The 18,492-nt window shown below is 34.7% G+C and overlaps 1 protein-coding gene and 1 long non-coding RNA gene across 3 annotated transcripts; one reads left to right on the top strand and one right to left on the bottom strand.

The window, feature by feature from the left end:
* The first annotated feature begins 370 nt into the window (after positions 1-370).
* On the top strand, positions 371-11,671 carry LOC110717397 (trafficking protein particle complex subunit 2). Of its 2 annotated transcripts, XM_021896081.1 has the most exons (8): positions 371-523; positions 930-1,013; positions 1,810-1,940; positions 2,058-2,172; positions 3,623-3,708; positions 3,868-3,929; positions 4,943-5,028; positions 11,123-11,671. In XM_021896081.1, exons 4-8 carry the CDS (start codon positions 2,092-2,094, stop codon positions 11,213-11,215), a joined length of 408 nt encoding a protein of 135 aa, XP_021751773.1. In that variant the 5' UTR covers positions 371-523; positions 930-1,013; positions 1,810-1,940; positions 2,058-2,091; the 3' UTR covers positions 11,216-11,671. The 2 variants fall into 2 exon arrangements, with proteins under 2 accessions (XP_021751773.1, XP_021751774.1); XM_021896082.1 differs by lacking the exon at positions 930-1,013 and having other exon boundaries at positions 378-523.
* A 3,172-nt stretch (positions 11,672-14,843) lies between these two features.
* Positions 14,844-18,123, bottom strand: LOC110717719. The gene is made up of 4 exons (XR_002510779.1): positions 16,755-18,123; positions 16,591-16,626; positions 16,451-16,484; positions 14,844-15,143 (listed from the first exon to the last, which is right to left on the bottom strand). It is a non-coding gene; the product is annotated as an uncharacterized LOC110717719 (long non-coding RNA).
* Positions 18,124-18,492: the final 369 nt, after the last annotated feature.

The raw sequence follows: 18,492 nt of genomic DNA, 5'->3' as shown, positions 1-18,492 counted from the left end.
GGTAAGCCTTATATGCGTTGTCTTTAATCGTTGTAAGCTAAATAGTAAATGTCGTTAATGACCTTAATTGATATTGCGTAAGGGTTTCTTATGCCAATAGTAATTTATGTTACTTACTGTCCTTTTGTTTGTTGTAAACTCAGTTTAATTAATGTAATTTCAGCTGTTTTTTTTAAAAAATTTCTTAAAAACTTTCAAAGAATTGATACAAGCTTTGACATATGTAAATATCAAAAAATATTTTAATTTTAAACATATTTACATAAAACCTTTATAAAGTCCATTGTCTTATAATTAGACGATCATAGCAAAACCCGCCTCATTTATTTATCAGCCGGGTCTAACCCATATTATAACTATGGCGGGTCATGGCTTTTAAAGACCTACATTCCTATGTCCTAAGTCTCTGAGTTATTTCATTGCAGCGCACTCAAGTTCTCCATTGAAGCGCACTCAACGTTCTCCATCGAAGCGTTCTCCGTTGAATCTAATTCTTGTATCCCCCATTGAAGCAGCTTCTAAGGTAAGTTGTTTGTTGTTGTTATCATCACATCAATTTCACAATCTAGGGTTTATATTTGATCTAATCTAATTTAATTAAGTGCTTTAAGTTTAGGGTTCGCAAATTCTTAGATTATGAAACATCATATCCAAAAGAAAAGAAAATTATGAGCGTAATTTGATTATTGAATCAAGTATCCCTAAAATTATGTATTTTTCGAGATAATTCAATATGAAATCAAATCTCTTTTCCCTGGGCCTAGGGCGGCCGCCCCTCCTGCCCTGCCTCAGGGACGGGCCTGAGTTTCCCTTCCCTGACCAAAATTTTTATTGCTTATTTTCTGAATTTCGAGCTTATTTTTTTGTTGCTTATTCTCTGGCAACTTGGCAAGAGTACTTATTGTAGGTTTTCCGTTGTTGATGACTAGGGGTGGTTAATGGACAGCGCTGCCCATTAATAGGGTCGGACCAAAATTTAAAGGGTCTTGACCCTTTAATACTTTAGTGGACAGGTCAGTAAAGCGCTTTAATTTACAGGGTCTTGACCCAATGTTTGTCTCAAGAAATGTGTTTTTGCTGTGTTTTGTTGAACCCATTTGGAAAAAAATTGAATTTGATTAGAATGTTGATATAAGGTTGTTAGGCTTGTTTGCCTTATGGCCTAAATTTCGACATCTTGTTGTGAAGCAGAATATTGATTTACCAAATTCCATTCTAGACTTTGGCTATATGTGAACATTGTTTGCGAATCTTATGAACCCGCTTGGAACTTGGATATTTTAATCCAGGTTGAATTAGTGGATTTCAACTGAAAATATATATCACCTACATAAAGACTATCATTTATGTCAATGTTTACCCAACGCCTGCCCAAGATGGCAGTGGATCTAGTGGCAGTGTTTTAGGTGGGGGCGGGGTAACCGGTGAGGTGTACACACTTACCTCAGTTACCTGTGCAATAACAGAGATTTTATTCCATTTAACAATTTGATTGGTAATGCAACAATTTGCTGCTGCATAATTGATTATAACCGGTACAAATTTAAGTACAAATTGTGGTGTTGGGCATTGTGTTTGTTATGGTGTTGAGGTTTGTCTTCCATTGATGGTGAGAAAGGTTGAAGAAGAAGAGAAAGGTTGAGAAGGGAGGATGAAAATGGAAGGAGGAGGAGGAAGAGGGTGAGTCAACAGAAAAACAATAAAATATTAAAAAGTTTGCCATTATTTACAGTATTTACCATTTTGAGAAACCTTTCACATCAACTTGTTCTAAATGTTTCGTACAATACCTCTCTTCATTTTCTTCAGAAACAAACAGGGAGGTGACGCCGACAAATCTGTCACCAGAAGACGGCGGGGGTATTACGATTGTACGACCGTTTAAGTGGCCTACTATCGACATTTAACCATTCGTTTAGATCGTGATCGTAAATCAAATTGTAAGCTCAATCTAAAATGCTGACTACTTTTCTATCCCAAATCAATTTTTCTCTTCACTCATGCAAATTCAATTTCTAGGGTTTGATATTTTTTTTTTGTTTTTCACTATCTTTCAGCTTGACTTTCTGGTAATTATCAATTTGATCGTGAATGGCGAGTACGGCGTGTTTTATGATCGTTAGTCGCACTGATATACCCATTTATGAAGCTGAATTGGGTTCTGCATTGAAAGTATGTCTCTTAATTTTGACCATTATTCGTTGCTAAGTATTTTCATTTTAGTTCGGCAAATTCGTTAGTTTTTTATTTGGGGAGAATTTTCATTCTTGAACTCAAAATGCTAGAACATTGTGTTATTTGTTCTCTATTATTGCTATTGTATAATTTATAACAATTTATTGTATGGTAAAAAAATATCTATTTGCAATTTAGAAGTAAGGTGAATCAGTCAAGTATTTGGACTAATATTTAAAATTGTTGGGTTTAATGTTTCGGTCTGCACAAGTTCTGATGAAATCAAATTTCCAGTAGAAATTTAGTGACATGGATTGCGTCCTTTTCATGTTTGTCTTGGTACAGAATAGATGATTATGAGATTCGCAATCGAGATGTCGGTATTTATGGCAAAACATAAACTTAGAAGATAGAGTTTCATATATGGAGCTTGTCGATATGATACATTTTGTTATGTTTTGACTAGATAAATCAGTGTTAATATACATTATCTTTGTGTATATGGAAAATGGTTGATTGCAATTAGTTTTTCACTCATGCTGAATTTTAATCATTCTATTGTATAGAATGATGTGCTTCTTAAGGATGTTGTTTTGTGGTGCTGCTTTTAACAAATTTTTTTCTTGGGGGAACAACCATGCCAACTAGTAGATAGAAGAGAAAGTGAGAGAAGTGCAGAAGGCATGTGTACTTTTTACAGCGTGTTTGGATAAAGAAAGGGGAAGGAAAAGAAGGGAGGGGAGGGAAGAATTATGAGTTTTCCTTCTAAATCTCTCCATTGTTTGAGAGATCAATTTCTTACAATTCAATCCTTCCATTTCTTTTCCCTCCAATTCCCTTCCTCCCTCATTTGTTATTGAAATAGAAGATACTCCACCCCTCCATTTCCCTTCCCTTCCCTTCCCTTCCTTTTCCTCCATCTCCTTCAATCCAAACACACTGTTAAAGAAGCTATGAACAACAAGGCTAGCTTTTGTTATTTATATGGCTATATTTGTGATTGCAATTACAATTTTATATTATTCCTGGAAATTGACTTGAATCCTTGATATAAGTTGTTTGCTTTGCATGGGGGTTTGGATGGACTAAAGAAAATTTAATACAATGGGGCAAGTGGAAACACTATTATGGGCAGTAGCTTCGAGTCCATGTTTAGAACAAGATGTGCATATATCTATGGGATCACTTTGACTTAGGGTTTTCTGTGAGTTAGGGACCAACTTGTCCTGGGCTAAGAAGGGTTAGGATTTCTGGAGTACCTTGATTTAGAGATTTGAAACACATGGTTAATTTGTCAACTAGTAGTGATCCTGTTGAAGCAAACTTGCTGCCACCTTTGTCCATAGAGTCTTTACTTATTTAGCATCTATGTTGCTATTGATTTATTCATCTATTGATGCTTGATGTTACTGGTTATATAATATTGCCATCTTACTCTAATTTTCAGAAGGAAGATGCTGCACAGCAGCACCAGTTTATTCTGCATGCATCTCTAGACATAGTCCAGGACCTTGCATGGACTACCAGTGCTATGTAAGCGTCTATAATTTTAGTTTCACAGTTTTAATCTTTCATCCCAAGCTGTTGTGGCTATATGTTTTTGTTTTGATATATATATTGTTTCTTTGCTTTTTAGTGCTCTCACTTTGTTTTTACCATTTTATTCTTATTTTTTATACCGTAATATTTCAGGTTTCTAAAAGCGATTGACAGGTTCAATGATTTGGTGGTGTCAGTATATGTAACTGCTGGTCATATCCTTGAAATATTCCCTTTTATTTTAATAAAGTGAAATATTCCCTAATATTCATTTATTGAATTATTTTTTGATTTTCCTAGTTATCTTGAATTGATGCTTGATTGTTCTCTTCTTGTTAGCATGTATTCGAGCTTTAATGTAGTAGTCCTGTTCGTTATGAGTTGATTAGTATCTTCACTTTGTATGAAATAAAGTGTTGTGTATGACTATTAACTTATTAAGTAATCGGGAGTTCAGTTTATTAAAATGCTCTAAGTTACACATCAATTCCTAATTTTACAGTTCAGTGTGTCTTAATATTTTTAAAATTATTTATTTAATTGTTTTTTCAAGGAAAGCACAGTGAAAGTACTATTTCTCTCATCTTCATCTCTCATGTATCGATATAAATTCTTCATTGAGAAATTTTCACTCTCACATGACCTATGGCTTAATTAGAAGAGAGAAAATGGTTTACCATTTGTTTGTTCTGAAGAATGAAATTCAAAATGGAGTCATTCATTATGTACAGAGAAACATATGCATGTTTCTAGTGGTTTTTGTTAGCTTTGGATTCATGTAAATACTCTCTCCGTCCAATAATAAAAGTATCATTTGCCTTTAGCACAGTTTCAGGAAGGTGAATTAAAAAAAAGATAGTGGGGTCATGAAGAAGCAAGATACTGAGGTCTGTTTGACTAAAAGTGAATAAAAAAGAAGTTAGTGGGGTTTGATTTAATCGATTTGAAATTTAGCTTTAGTTGAAATGATAATTTTATTTAGGGATGAGATGTTAGGATGATTTATTTAATTATTTATTTTCTTAATTTTATTTAATTATTAATTTTTTTGAGGCTGGAGGGAATACTTTGGATTTTGTTGCAAATCTAAGACATGATTTTCTCTAAGTCTTTATGTCCACTAAAGACATTTTCTCTATATTTTGATTGATAGGTACTTTATGTTGGTTTGTATTTCAATTTTTTATGTATTGCATTTAAGTTTTGATATTCCTTAACCTGATATCACATACAAGATTTATGCTTCTTCATGACTCCCGTAATGAGGATGGAGTGAAATGTTTCTTTCAGGATGTGCACGAGTTGTATATTAAGGTATGAAGCGCTTCTACTGCTACAAGTTATACTGCTCGCTCAAATTGCTATTGAGAAATGGATGGTAGTTTTATTAAATGAGTGAAACTGCACAGTAATGGAAGATAAGAAGAGTGTGTGTGTTGGGGGGGGGGGGGGCAACCTATATAAATCAGCTCTCAAAATTGCTGGTAACTTGTATCACTTCAATATGCCCTAGAGCGTATTTAAATATATCAACATATTGGTTCTCTATTTTCATGATATATTTTTATTCTGTTTGTTTACTTATTATATCAGAACATGATCCTGAATAAATATTGTAGTTGATAGATGATAGGAATCTAGATATGAAGTCATGGATACAATTGTATCTTCCTATCTCTTAAAGAGTAAATGTGGGAAGAAGAGCTCTGAAAAATTGTTTTGCAATGTGGGCCATGTGGCAGGAGTTTTGTAATACTATTGTCATATAGTAATTTCTTAACTATGTTTAAGCTGCTGTTGAGGTTTTCTCAGTTGGTTCAAGAGACACAAAAACTTTAATGGTCATTGAATTATGTTGGACACTTGTTTTAGTACAGGAGATTTTTCATTACCCCTGGTTGTCTGAGGTTAAGGGTTATGCAATCAGTGTTTTATCTTTCTGTTAAAAGAGAATACTATGATCTACATTGAATTATTGAAAGATGTACATGGAATTGTTTTGAGGAGAAAAGGCCTATTAGGTTGTATATTATTTTTATTTTATTTTTTAAAAAATGGTTCCCGAAAATTGTAGCTATCAAACAACTTTGCTAGGTATAAATTTTGAAATAGCTGAAGTGGTAAAAATTTAGGATGACTTTGATGCTTATGGTTTTACTACTATCTTCTCCTTAGAACTAGACCTGGCAAATGGGTCGTTTGAGTCGGGTACGGGTCGGGTCATTTCGGGCCAGTTAACATTCGGGTCGGGTATGGCTCGAGTCGGATTGATTTCAGGTCGGGTCATTTTCGGGTCACGTATATTCGGGTCATATTTGGGTCGGGTCAAAATCAGATCGGGTCATGTTTGGGTTGTTCCATTTGATTTGTGGATCTAGCTCAAATCAATAATTTTATATTTTATTATTATTATAATAAGAACTATTAATTCGATTTATGAGTGTGACTATAGTTGAAGATGAACAATTTAAATTATTTTTGGCACCTGACATTTTTAGTTCAATTATAAGGTAATTTTAGTTCAGGACATTTCGAGTATTGGGTCTGTTCGGGTCAATTTTGAGTATCGGGTTTGTTTGAGTCAAACAATTCGGGTCAATTTCAGGTCGGGTCAACTTCGAGTGTCGGGCCAGGATCGGGTCAACTCTATTTTCGGGTCGGGCACGGGTCGGGTCAATTTCGAGTTTCGGGTCATTTCGGGTCGTTATTTTGGGGTCAACGGGTCTAGGTCAGGATTGCCAGGTCTACTTAGAACTATGATGAATTCTTAGAGCAATTAAAGATGCACTATTGAGGTATTACTACAATCAATGACACTTGAGCAATGATATGACTTCATTATTTTATTTTCTATGAATCAATACTATGAGGTGAAAGCCTAAAGAGCCTTGTAGTCTGTGTTGCGAGGGTGTAAATGTATAATATTGCATCTAAGATGCTTTTTAAAAGGCAAGGTCTCTGTTTGATGCCATTATAGTGGTTGAAAGAGAGTTTATGAATTGAAAGCAGGTTCTTTATGCAGAGGTTGTGATACCATATTATGCTCTACTATTACCATACCATTAACCCAATCCTCTTACAAGGCTTCTATCTACAGTAGGTACAAAAAGTGCTGCCATACCTGATTAATTGTAGTGGGACTTGTTTACCCTGTCCTTACATTTACTACAAAAACTGTTCTATCAGACTATTGACCTGAAAGACAGCCTACTGCTCCCGTGAAACCAAAGTAAAAAAGCTTTATTCTTGATTACCTTATCAATTAGTTATTATGGTGGTATCAAAATTTGGAGTTCAACTAAAATCGAACTTTTGTATAGGTCCTTAGCAAGAGTTATTAATGTTTCTTATGTAAGATTTTCGTAGTGATTGATGTTGCTGGATTTAGGTTTATCGTAATGCTTGACTAATGTCTTGTTTAGCAAATAACTTTAAGCCAACTTATTCCTATTCAATTTTGTCTTTTACCTTGTTAGATGGGGTTAATGCCAAATTGAAGCAAAGGAGGCAAAGGTCAGTTAAGCCAAGTCGGAGTAAGACTGAATATTTGATATGCCGCTTTGGTACATAGAGGGGGACAAGCGATGATGTAGTGAGTTTGGAAAGAAAGTATTTGACCATGAGTGAGTGTTTTAAATACCTTGGGTCAATCATCCAGAAAAATGGTGACATTGATTAAGGCGTGACTCACAAGATTAAGTCGGGGTGGCTTAAATGGAGAGCGTCTACGAGAATGTTATGTGATCGAAGCATTAAGACTAGTTTTTCTCTATGGTACGAAATGCTTGGCTTCTACGAAGGAGCACATTAAAAAGATCGAGGTTACGGAAACGCGTATGTTAAGATGGATGTGGGGAACACTCTAAGAGATAGAATAAAAATGAATTTAGTCGCAAGAAAGTTGGTATTACAGGCATTGCAAACAAACTAAGGGAAAATTGCATGCGTTGGTTTGGGCATGTAAGATGGAGACCCTAGAGTGTAGAGGTACGAAGAGTGGAAGAGTGGGATCTTGGATAGCTTAAATGAGGTAGAAGGAGATCGAAAATGACTTAGTTTGAAGGAGGTAGGAAGGATATGAAGCATATGGATTTGCATGAGAATGAGGTATTTGATCGTAAGAAATAGAGGAGGAAGATTTTTGTGAATGACTATATGGAATAATCACTTTTGGTTCATGTAGCCGACCCACTTATGAGATTAAGGCTTTGATTCATTGACCTTGTTAATGTGGTCAAACAACAAAAATTATGCTTGATAAATTGCCGTTCATTGGCAAAAAAAATGAAAAATCAAATTGGAGCAACTTTTTTTGGCATTTGCTTTTTTCATGTAAATGATCATTTTGTCCAAAGACTAGAAATTTGTATACTAACAGCTAATAACAATATCTAATTTACCTGGCATCTTTATGTGTTAACCACCTTGCTAAAACAACCTATAGAGACAACATGTAATAATGCCAAGTGAACAAAACCTAAGTTGGTTTAGAATTTCAAGAGATTAAGCTGTTGATAATCTTTTTTACCATTTTCTTCATTGTAATCGTTTTATATTGTAATTCTTAATTTGCTTTGTGGGATAGTATGTTGTGAACTTGTGATTGTAGAATCTTCTAGAAATAATATTTACTGACATTCCTATGGTTCTTTGCTTCACGAGGCATAAAAGTATGATTTTATTTTTTTATTTTTCTTGTGAATCATGATTCCTAGAATATACTTGTTTTCCTTGCTTCTAATTACGTAATTCAATGTAATTGCCATCTAACATCTCCTTTAACTAAATGTTGTTCGAGGAATCTTGATAATCCTTTGTTATTTATTATTCCCCGATCACTTTAAAGTTGGTAACTCTTAGAAAGTGCAAAAAAATATAAAATTAAATAAAAAGATGAACAACTCAGATATGCAACACTTTTGTTCAGCTCCCAAGCAATACTTCCTCCAATTTTTTTTACTTGCAACAGTCTAATTCTCAATTCTCTATTTAATCACAAATATCTTTATTTTCCAATAAAGTAAAAATTATAAATATTTGTCAATATGAGATCATAAATCAAGGTGAACCTAACAAGATTTAACATGACTATGTTCTTCCTTAAATATAAATCATCAAATCTAATCAAAGTAGAGTATGTAAATAGTGTATAAGTCAATGTGTTCCAAGTAAAAAGAAAACGGAGGATGTATTGGTTTGATTTTGGACGTCTAAAGTGTATAGGGTGGAGGGAATATCAAATAGAGTGGTGTGGTTTACATGTATGTTTTCGCATTTGCGCTTTTTTTTTAGCAGTTCTTAAATTAATATAAACAGCTCTAATGTCATTGGGATTAGTATAGTTCTAGAATCAGCCACAAGCTTCCTTTTTGGTTAATTGGTTAAGTGTTCTACTATTGCTGATTCAAAGCTCTCTTAGGTGTGAATCCTAGCTTACCTCTTTTGGGTGTTTTTTCTGTCCTTATGTTCCTATGTGGTTTATTTGCTGTAGTCAGCTTAATTTTCTTTGGATATTGGGGAAGTTGCCTGCGTCACAGTCTGAATTCTGAATGTGAGGTTCTGTATGACTTAGTCTTATACTCTTTAAAGATCCTGTAGGGGTGAATTCTTTCTGTACGTTCCTGTGTGATTCATTTGCTATAGTCAACATATTGTATTCCCAGTTGTTAGAAGTACACTGTAAAGGATTATTTTCTTGAAGTATACTGGATAAGCTTGAGTAGATGGTGGTGCTTTCTCTGGGTTTTGGGGAAGTAGCCTCTGCGTCACACAGTCCAAGTATAAGGTTGGATTCTAATACTATGGATACAAGAAAGCTTATATGATAATTTCCGATTGAGATTGTATGATTAAGACTAAAATGGAAGGCTTCTGGAAAATTGGTGTTTAAAATGACCTCTTATATGGGTGAGCTAGTGACACTTCTGTTTGTAGCCTATCACCTGTTGAGTAGTACATTTGATAGAAAGATAACCTGGATACTTACTTTGGGAAATGCTTCTTGTACTAGCCGCTTAGAGCATGTTTGGTAAGAGGTGTTTTGGGTTAGAAACGGATTCCATTAAATCATTACCGTTACCAAATGCTTGGTTAGAAGGTTTGGGTAACAATTACCGTTACATAGGAGTAATGGTTTCCACCTATTTGTTACCTCTAGAAAACCTAAGGTAATAATTATCCTTTCCCTCAAATAAGAAGAAAGGAAGTTATGTTTAATTGATTTCTTTCCATAGTTAAATTAAACAAAAGAAAAGGTAAGTGTTAAATGATTCCTTTCCTCTCTCTTATTTGTTTCCGTTCTACTCCATTTCCAATATTTATACCAAACGCTCCCTTAGTTTCATAAGTCTCCCCCTCCACAAACTTTTATGGTAAAAATTTCAAAGGTTGGAACGGTTAATCTTTTGTTTTTGAAAGACCATGGACAAGAAAGTAATATATTTTCCATGTATCCTTGTTTGGTTTCCTTATAGTATTACCACAGCATAATGGCTTTCTCTTACAGATTCATCTTTAAACAAGTGCTCATGAGGCCAGAAGGGGGTTTAGTGTGCATAATTCAATCCCTTTTCTCAACACATGGGTCCAGCAAATGTATGTTTTATGTGAGATGAAAACCTGAAAACACGTGCTTACTTATTTATGGAACAGATCCTTGGAACAAAAATGGGCAATTTGGAATTTCTGAGAAGCCTGTTTTCTCACAAGTATTTTTGGCTATGAGTGCGAACTAAAATATAAATATAAATAAATAAATAAAGGCTTAATCTTTATATATCTGAATCATATTTGGCTCAAGAGAGAGATGGGTGCAATCTTTTGTACTCTGTTTAAGTGTATCCATTTTTAGGGAATAGCTTCGACAAATTTATTGTGATTGCTGGTGTGCATGTTCTCAAGACTCAAGCATGTACTTTACAAATTCTTAGTTTGTTAGATGAAGAGGCCTTGGGGAAGGCAGGAATCAGATCTCCTGGTTTACTTTATAACTTCTATGCTATATTATTAGTCTTTGATTTACTTTGTCATGCAATCTGGAAAAAAAAAACAAAAAAAAAGATCAAGCTGCTTAATGCTACATGCAACTTTGTGTTGTTACACATAGTAGTTCGTTATTCTAGTAGCACTTCTATATTAGCCTTCTCATCTGCTAGTTTCATTTTCAGTTATAACTTACAAATTTCCTCAATCCCACCTCTGATTTTTTTTTAATTTTTCAATTGTTACAGCAGAAACAATCAAAGTTATGTTCTTATGTTGCTAAACACTTAATCTCTTTGTTATCATAATTTATCTTCAAATTATGTTAAATGTGACTACATTGAGTTATCATGGCTCTGTAGTTAGTGATTGATGTATGGCTTGATTCATTCCTGATTTTGTTGACCTGACGACTTTTAATGTTCAGATTCTTCTAAACCCCCTTTATCTTCCTGGCTCGCGCATTGCATCATCACATTTTGATACAAAAGTCCGAGCCCTAGCCAGAAAATATCTGTGAAGCAGAAGTTGAATGCAAAATGAGCAGATGCTGCTATTGGATGAGACAAACAGTTTTCTTCTCAAGCTTTCTTTGGCTGACATTTCAGTTTGAAGTCAGGTTATAAAACATTCTAGTTTATACCAGGTCCTGTTATGGTGTAATGATGTATTGCCCTTTTTTTTCTTCTTAAAATGTTAAAAAGTAAAACTGGTTAGCCATCCTTGTAATTTTGGCATCTTTGATATAATTTTCTTTTGCAACACAAAATAATGTTGTCTTAGGTTTGTAGAATGACTTCCATTGTTGATCTAAGGTTTTGACCGAAACATACATGTTAATTTTCAAGAGAAGAAAGATTGGTGAGCATTCCTTTCTCATTCCTCCACATCACTTGCAAGAACAATTTGTATCAATTCTGAAATATGGTTCATTGAAAGTAATTAATATTAAGATTTCTTCAAAAAAAAAAAAAAATATTAAGATTGAACATAAATTATGCACACTTGCCATCTTAGAAATTGGTCTGTGCTAATATACCAACAACATGCCAGCTAATGAATGCTACAAATATGACAATTCTCGTCAGCAAAAGATGATTACTTTTTTTATAAACCCTAACACACAAAAATACCCTGAACAAAAACAAATAACTTAACTAACAAAAACTAACAACTCTACCATAGGGAGACACTTCACCATAGGGAAACGGACAAATTTTTACAATAGTACTTGTGTAGTTTATTGAAACTTAAATTGCAAAACCAAAGAAAATTAAGGGAAAATGGTCGAAAATAGTCTTACCCCGAAGAAATTAAATTATTTCCGTCTAAATGGCTACAACTTTAGAACACTAAAATAGAGGAAGAGAGAGAAGGAGAGGAGGAAGAGAGAAAAAATTGATAATAATATTAAAACTAATACGAAGTATACTATTAAAATAAAGAAAACTAATAAAAAGAGAAAAGAAATTAAATAAAAAGAAAAGGAAAGGAAACTAAAAATAAAAACCAAACGTCTCTTGCTTCTTCCTCGATTTTCTTTTGTTCCTCTTCAATCAGCTTCAACACCACCACAATCAAGAGCATTCTAAATCAATCGACACCATTAATCATCATTGATTATAGCCTTTGTACGATTAATCTGTACGATTAGACCCATAAAAATGGAGCAGCCGCGCGAACCCATTTGAGCAGTCACTCCTTTGTTTTTGCCCCGAACTAGAACAACTGGACTATGGAGCGCCCGCGTCAAATTATAGAGTGCCCGTTCCACATTTGCTCTGCTTTTTTGGGTTAAATTGTCGCTTGATGCCGCAAATTGGATAAGGTTGTCCCCTTGTTACGGTTGTTACGGTGGTGTGGGTAATTGTTATGGTGGTGTTGGAGGAAAGGCAATAGCGTATACAGGAATTCAAAAGTGCGGGTTCATAATCGTTAAAAAATAAGATATAGGTCCTCTATGTATTTTAATTGCAACGTTGGTGATTTCACCATTGCCAATGTACATTATATAACCTAAATATCTTAAGTTATATACTTCCTTCGTTTAATTGACACATTATAACTTTTACACTATTCACTACTACACTTTAACTATTAAATTATAGAAAACCAAAAAAGATGGAATCTCCTAAATCCGATGTCAAGCGGACGAATGCAAAATTGTGAATGGTTGGAGAGAGATCACAGGAAAATTCGAACATCTGGTATCAAATTAGTGAAATACAGAGGCACTGAAAGTGTGAAAGCTATTTTGTGGAAGCTGGCCACTCGCTACGTCGTGTGCATAGAAAAGCTCTTAAAGTTTAAAAAGCATAAAGAAAGTAAAGTAAGAAGGAAATGCGCCTTCTCCGATTAGAAGGTTACGGGACTCCTTTTCATACAAAATGGACTACGATAGGATAGGGAGGAGTGGAATGAGAGACTACGAAAGTGAGTCAAACCCACAGAAAAGGAAAGAACTCAATCTAATCACTCCAGGAAAAGCAAGTGCACCTTTGAGAATCCGACTAAAGGTTGGGGGGATGGGAGGACAACTGATAAAACTTAGACAAGTGAGATCTTGTTTGAATCGTCTCATTGTATATTTTATTAATATCCACTTTTACAATTTACAATGTCGAGATCAGAGCTATTAATCGTTAAAATAGTACGTTGGCAAGCGTGATAAAGAATGGTGTCAGTTAAATAAAAATGATGGGAGTATTATAATTTTCTAAAAATTATAATTGTTGATATCATGTATAAAAATATTTTTCGAGAAGAATCTAATAAGATCTGACTTGATTATATATATTTTTTCCAACGTATGAATCACAAAAAACGATCAAAGAAGTATATGTGTAATTATTGTAAAATTACAAACGTTGCAACTTGCAATCACAAAAGAATGTAGGGAGTATAATTATAAATAGATACGTTCAAATTCTGGCTTACAACAAATAACACATAACTTAATACAATTGAATACATTTTGAAAAAGGGGATCTACAAAAGCATTCTGGTTTTTATAAACTTCGGAATATTTGGGGGTCGTTTGGTTTGCACGGGATAAACGGAATGGAATGAACAAAGGGAATGAAATGGAATGGAATGAAAATCCCTCAAATGTATTATGTTGTTTGGCTGTAAAAAACAATGGGAATCACTAGATTCAACACACCCACACACCCTCACCGCGTTTTCGAAGGCTGTGGTGGCTGGACGGAACCCTAACCCCCATCCCTACCCCTCGCCGCCCATCCCTAACCCCTCGCCGCCCATCCCTAACCCTTCCAACTACACGGTGGTCGACTTAAAAGGGTTTCTAGGGTCGGGGTGACATTTTCGAGGAGAGGGGGTGGCGCTTTCAAGGGCTATGCGTGGGTGTGGGGAAGGTTTTCCGGGGAGGGAAGGTAGTTTCAGGGGGCGACGAAGGGTTAGGGAGGGGCAGTGACTGGTGCGACGTGGGGATGGCCGAGATAAGGGAATTTTTTCGAGGGAGTTGAGGGGATGGCCGGCGAGGGGTGGGGGAGTTAAGGGGATGGCCGGCGAGGGTTGGGGGAGGTGCGGCAAAGGGTAGGCGGTGGTGCGGTGGTGCAGTTTTCCGGTGATGTGGGTAGGTAGGAGGGTGGTGGTATGGTGGTGGCCAAGGAATGGAATGGAAATACCTTGGGGGGGTGGGGAATGAATTTGGAGGGATTTGGGGGAATGAAGGGGGAAAGGGGAAATGGAAAAGTGGCCTAACAAACAACAACAATGGGAATGATTCCCGTTGATTCTCATTCCCTTTGTTGAATACCCCCAACCAAACGGCCCCTAAGAATATAGATCTATTCTCTCATCAACTTTCTTCCTTTTCTCTTTAATTTTATAACAATATTTTTTTAAGGATATTTCTATTAGAGATAACTATTGCCTTTAAAAAGTTTAATTAATTACATATAGCACACATTAACCATAATTTCAAGGTCCGTCACTATAAGGAATCTCTATGCTCAACTACCCAAGTTACATAACAAACCAAATCAAAACGAAACAAAGCTAATTGCAATTATAGCATTTAATCTAGCAACTAGGACCATGCTACATGTATCATAACAATCAATACGTCGTAGTAGACCTCTCTATCTCAAGGATAAACGATTATACACACAATACTTGTTACTTCGGAGTACTCCGTACTAGATAAACTCTTTAATACGATAAATAAATCATCATAAAGATGAGAATAAAGGAGCATAATATAATTATAATAGATGAGTACAATAGTGATGTATCATGAAATTATGGGCATTTTGGACCTCCTCTTTTGGTCTTCCAATTGTTGTAACAAGGGCATACACTTTAATTCCCATAATACCCCGGAGGCACACACAAGCATTTCCTGCAACACTTCTAACAAAAGAACATGCATGGCTTGTGATATTGAGTCTTGCTACACCTTCTTGTGCAATGTGAAGGGCATTCTGGTCATTTTACATCATACAAATTACATGATGGTCAATTTGTTAGGTTTCTGTTTTCTCCGTCATAGTATTTAACAGTCAACGAAGATAGTTTGACTCAAAACAGATAACTAATAACTTAAAAAATAAGGTGTACGAACAAAGAGCTAATTCAACATTCTCACACTTAATTTTTAACACTTTTCTTCACGAGTTAATTCTCAATGCCCCCATCATAATAAATGACTAGAAAATGAAATTTATATTCACCTACATATAAGCATGAATTTGCTAAGCTATTAATGTAGTTCACGTTCCCTATGTTATGTAGTCTCTAAAGACTCAAAATTGGTTAGCATTTGAGAAAAATAATCAACAAGGTTTGAGGTCTAATATTTTAATCGGAGTACAACTTTCATTTCTTGAAATTTTTCTTGTTTATTTAATCATTTTTCTAATATAAAAAATAAAAAATAAAAACTTTATGAGACGAAAGAAGTATAATAAAAGAGGGTCCTCTTTACTAATTAAAGATTATACGGTATATTTAAACAATACTCCCTCCATTTTTAAATACTTCCTCCACTATTCATTTTCGGCCATTTTTAAATACTTGCTCCATTTCCTTATTTGGAATTTTTTTATAATATTTAATTCATTTCTCTCAACAAGTAGGTCCAATATAAATCATATTTTATTAATTTCATATTCTCTTTCCTCCAATTCTCTCAACTACTTTTGCTTTTTATTATTTTTTTCTTCCACCTACCCCACTAGCTCCATATTTTATTACTTCTTCCAATTTCTCCTTCAGGTGATGCATACTTTTTATGGTTAAGTCTTAGACCTTCAACATTTTGGTCGTATATTTCACAAAATAAATATTAAAATTCAAATTAATTATAAATCAGTAATTTTCCAAAAAAAAATTGCACGACTTCAGATACTATGGGAATTAAAACTAAGCAATTTACTTTCTCCAGTTCTCCAAGAAATTTAGACGAAAACAAATCTTCAAGAAAGAAATAGAATGTTTTATCAAAAAATAAGAAAGAAAGAAAGAAAGAAAGAAAGAAGAGAAAAGAATGAACACTTTTCAACATTTTCATGCTAAGTCGTACAAACAAGTTTTCAAAAATGGCCAAATTCATACTTTAAGTTTGTAATTTATCATACACAAAAAATAATACACTAAATTTATCTTAAGTTTGTAAATTAGGAGAATTAAAGCACATGTTCAAGTAAAAAGAGCATGGCATTCAATCATTCATACTTATAATAAGAGTTATAACACAAGAAAATTAAGAGAGTAAATGAAATGAACTTACGAGTGCTTTTCACACTCCCCGGGCCATATGAACCCTGAAATCAAACAAATGGTACACTGCACATGTTATAACACAATATAATTTCTTGCTTATCGCCTCAGATAGAGAAACCCGATAAGTATTATGTGAGTCGGACTTACCTTGTTGACGTGGTTCTTTGCATTAGTGGCCAAGACCTGTTATGCAATTAAGATCAAGAGTGAGTAAGTGGAAAGGAAATTGTAAGAAAAAGTGCTACATTGTGTTTTATGACCAAATAAAATCTAAAAGATTCGAATTAAAACGAAATTAAGGTGGGATTTACCAAATTTTGCAACAAGGCAAAGGAGACGAGAGCCAAGAGAAAAACAGCAAAAACTGATTTGGTCATTGTTGAGAGAAAAACAAAAGTGTAGATATTGGTGGAATACTGGAATGTAAAGCACTAAAGCTTGAGGTTAGTGTAGCCCATAAATAGAAGCACCTACAAAAGAGAACAAAACCCATTTACTTTGGCATGTGCTTTTCAATCATTACGTGTCACTTAGACATTAGTCCATTGCTAGGAAGGGTGTTTTTTCGATTCTATTCAGTTTTTTTTTTTTATTTTTTATTTTTTTTAATGCAATATTCACTACTTTCTTAAACTAGTAGTGTTTTTTAAAGGAAAAACTAAAATGATTAATCCCACATTTGTTACTTCTCAAAACAATCTCATTTTTGAGTAATCTGTAAATAATCTCACCTTTGTCCCTATCACCTCAAAATAATTACTAGACCAGTTTGTTAGGTTGGTAATCGATTTTTAAAGGTGACTTGTCATGTGTCATTTTCTAATTGGTCCTATTTTTTTATAATTAAAAAACAAAAAATAAAACTAATTACAAAAAAAGCCCCTTCTCGTCTGATTCCCACTTCCCAGTCCCGGGCCCACCCCATGCCTACCGCTGAAGCAGACCTTCTCCCTTCCCCATTGAACATCACCCCCTCCCGTCAAACAACAACCAGAGCAACCACGTTTAGGGTGCGTGATTGGGTATCTCGGGCTTAGGGAGTTTTGTGGGTGGTTGAGTTAAGGAGTTGCTAGGGTGGTCGAGTTAAGGAGTTTTCAGGGTGGCTGGGGTGGATGAGTTACGCGATTTTGTGGGTGTTTTTTTTAAGTTAATTTCATGGGTGGTTAGGTTGATAGGGTTTAGACGGTTTCAGGGTTAGGTGGGAGGTTCAAGTATGGTTTGGTGGGGGTCAAGGGTTTGGTGGTTTGGTGAGAGGGGGTAAGGATAGGAATTTAGGGTGGAGGTCATATGGGATTAGGGTTTTGGGTGGAGGTCAGGTCATTGTGGTGGTGGTTATGGTGTGGTTGCCATTGAAGGGGTTGGGGAGGGGAGAGGTAAGAGGAAAAAGATTTAAGAAATAATAAAAAAAATAATAACTTGTTAAACAGATTGTGGGTAAAAATGATCGTTTTGAGTAGATGAGGGTCAAAGGTGGGATTGTTTCCAAAATAAAAAAAAAATTAAGAGAAGAAGGACAAATTCTTTACTGAATCATAGTGCCTATACAAAGTTCTACAAAAATAACCATTAATAAAAGATTCCAATTACCAACTGTAAGGCCCTCTAGCAATAATATATTGAGCATATTAACTTGTAACAGATTTTAAAGAGCTAAAGCAGTACTAGATCCGATTTTACTTTTTAAACTTAAATCTATTAAATACATTTGCTTATAAAAATTTGTACAAAGATGAGATATACATTATGGATATCCAATTCTATGTACTTCAGATCTAAAACTATTCTACAGGTGTGTTGATTTGATCTTCATCTGTAGCAAATTCTTCTATCTTTGTGATTCCACTTGAAACAACCTTCGGCCTTCAGTTTAAGAACTGAATGGGAATCAAGTTTGAGTACAACCTTGTTTGATTTTGGTGTAGATTTCATAAAAACTCTGGGAAAGTCTTGGATAGTATCAATCATAAAAGTTTCTACATCAGCACAAACTACTTCTTATTCATCACCATTCCATACTATGATATTCTGATGCAAAGATGAGCACAAGTC

Source organism: Chenopodium quinoa, unplaced genomic scaffold, assembly GCF_001683475.1.
Source record: "Chenopodium quinoa cultivar QQ74 unplaced genomic scaffold, ASM168347v1, whole genome shotgun sequence".
NCBI lineage: Eukaryota > Viridiplantae > Streptophyta > Magnoliopsida > Caryophyllales > Amaranthaceae > Chenopodium > Chenopodium quinoa.
The sequence above is the reverse complement of the archived record's forward strand: the minus strand, read 5'-3'. Positions and strand labels throughout refer to the sequence as shown.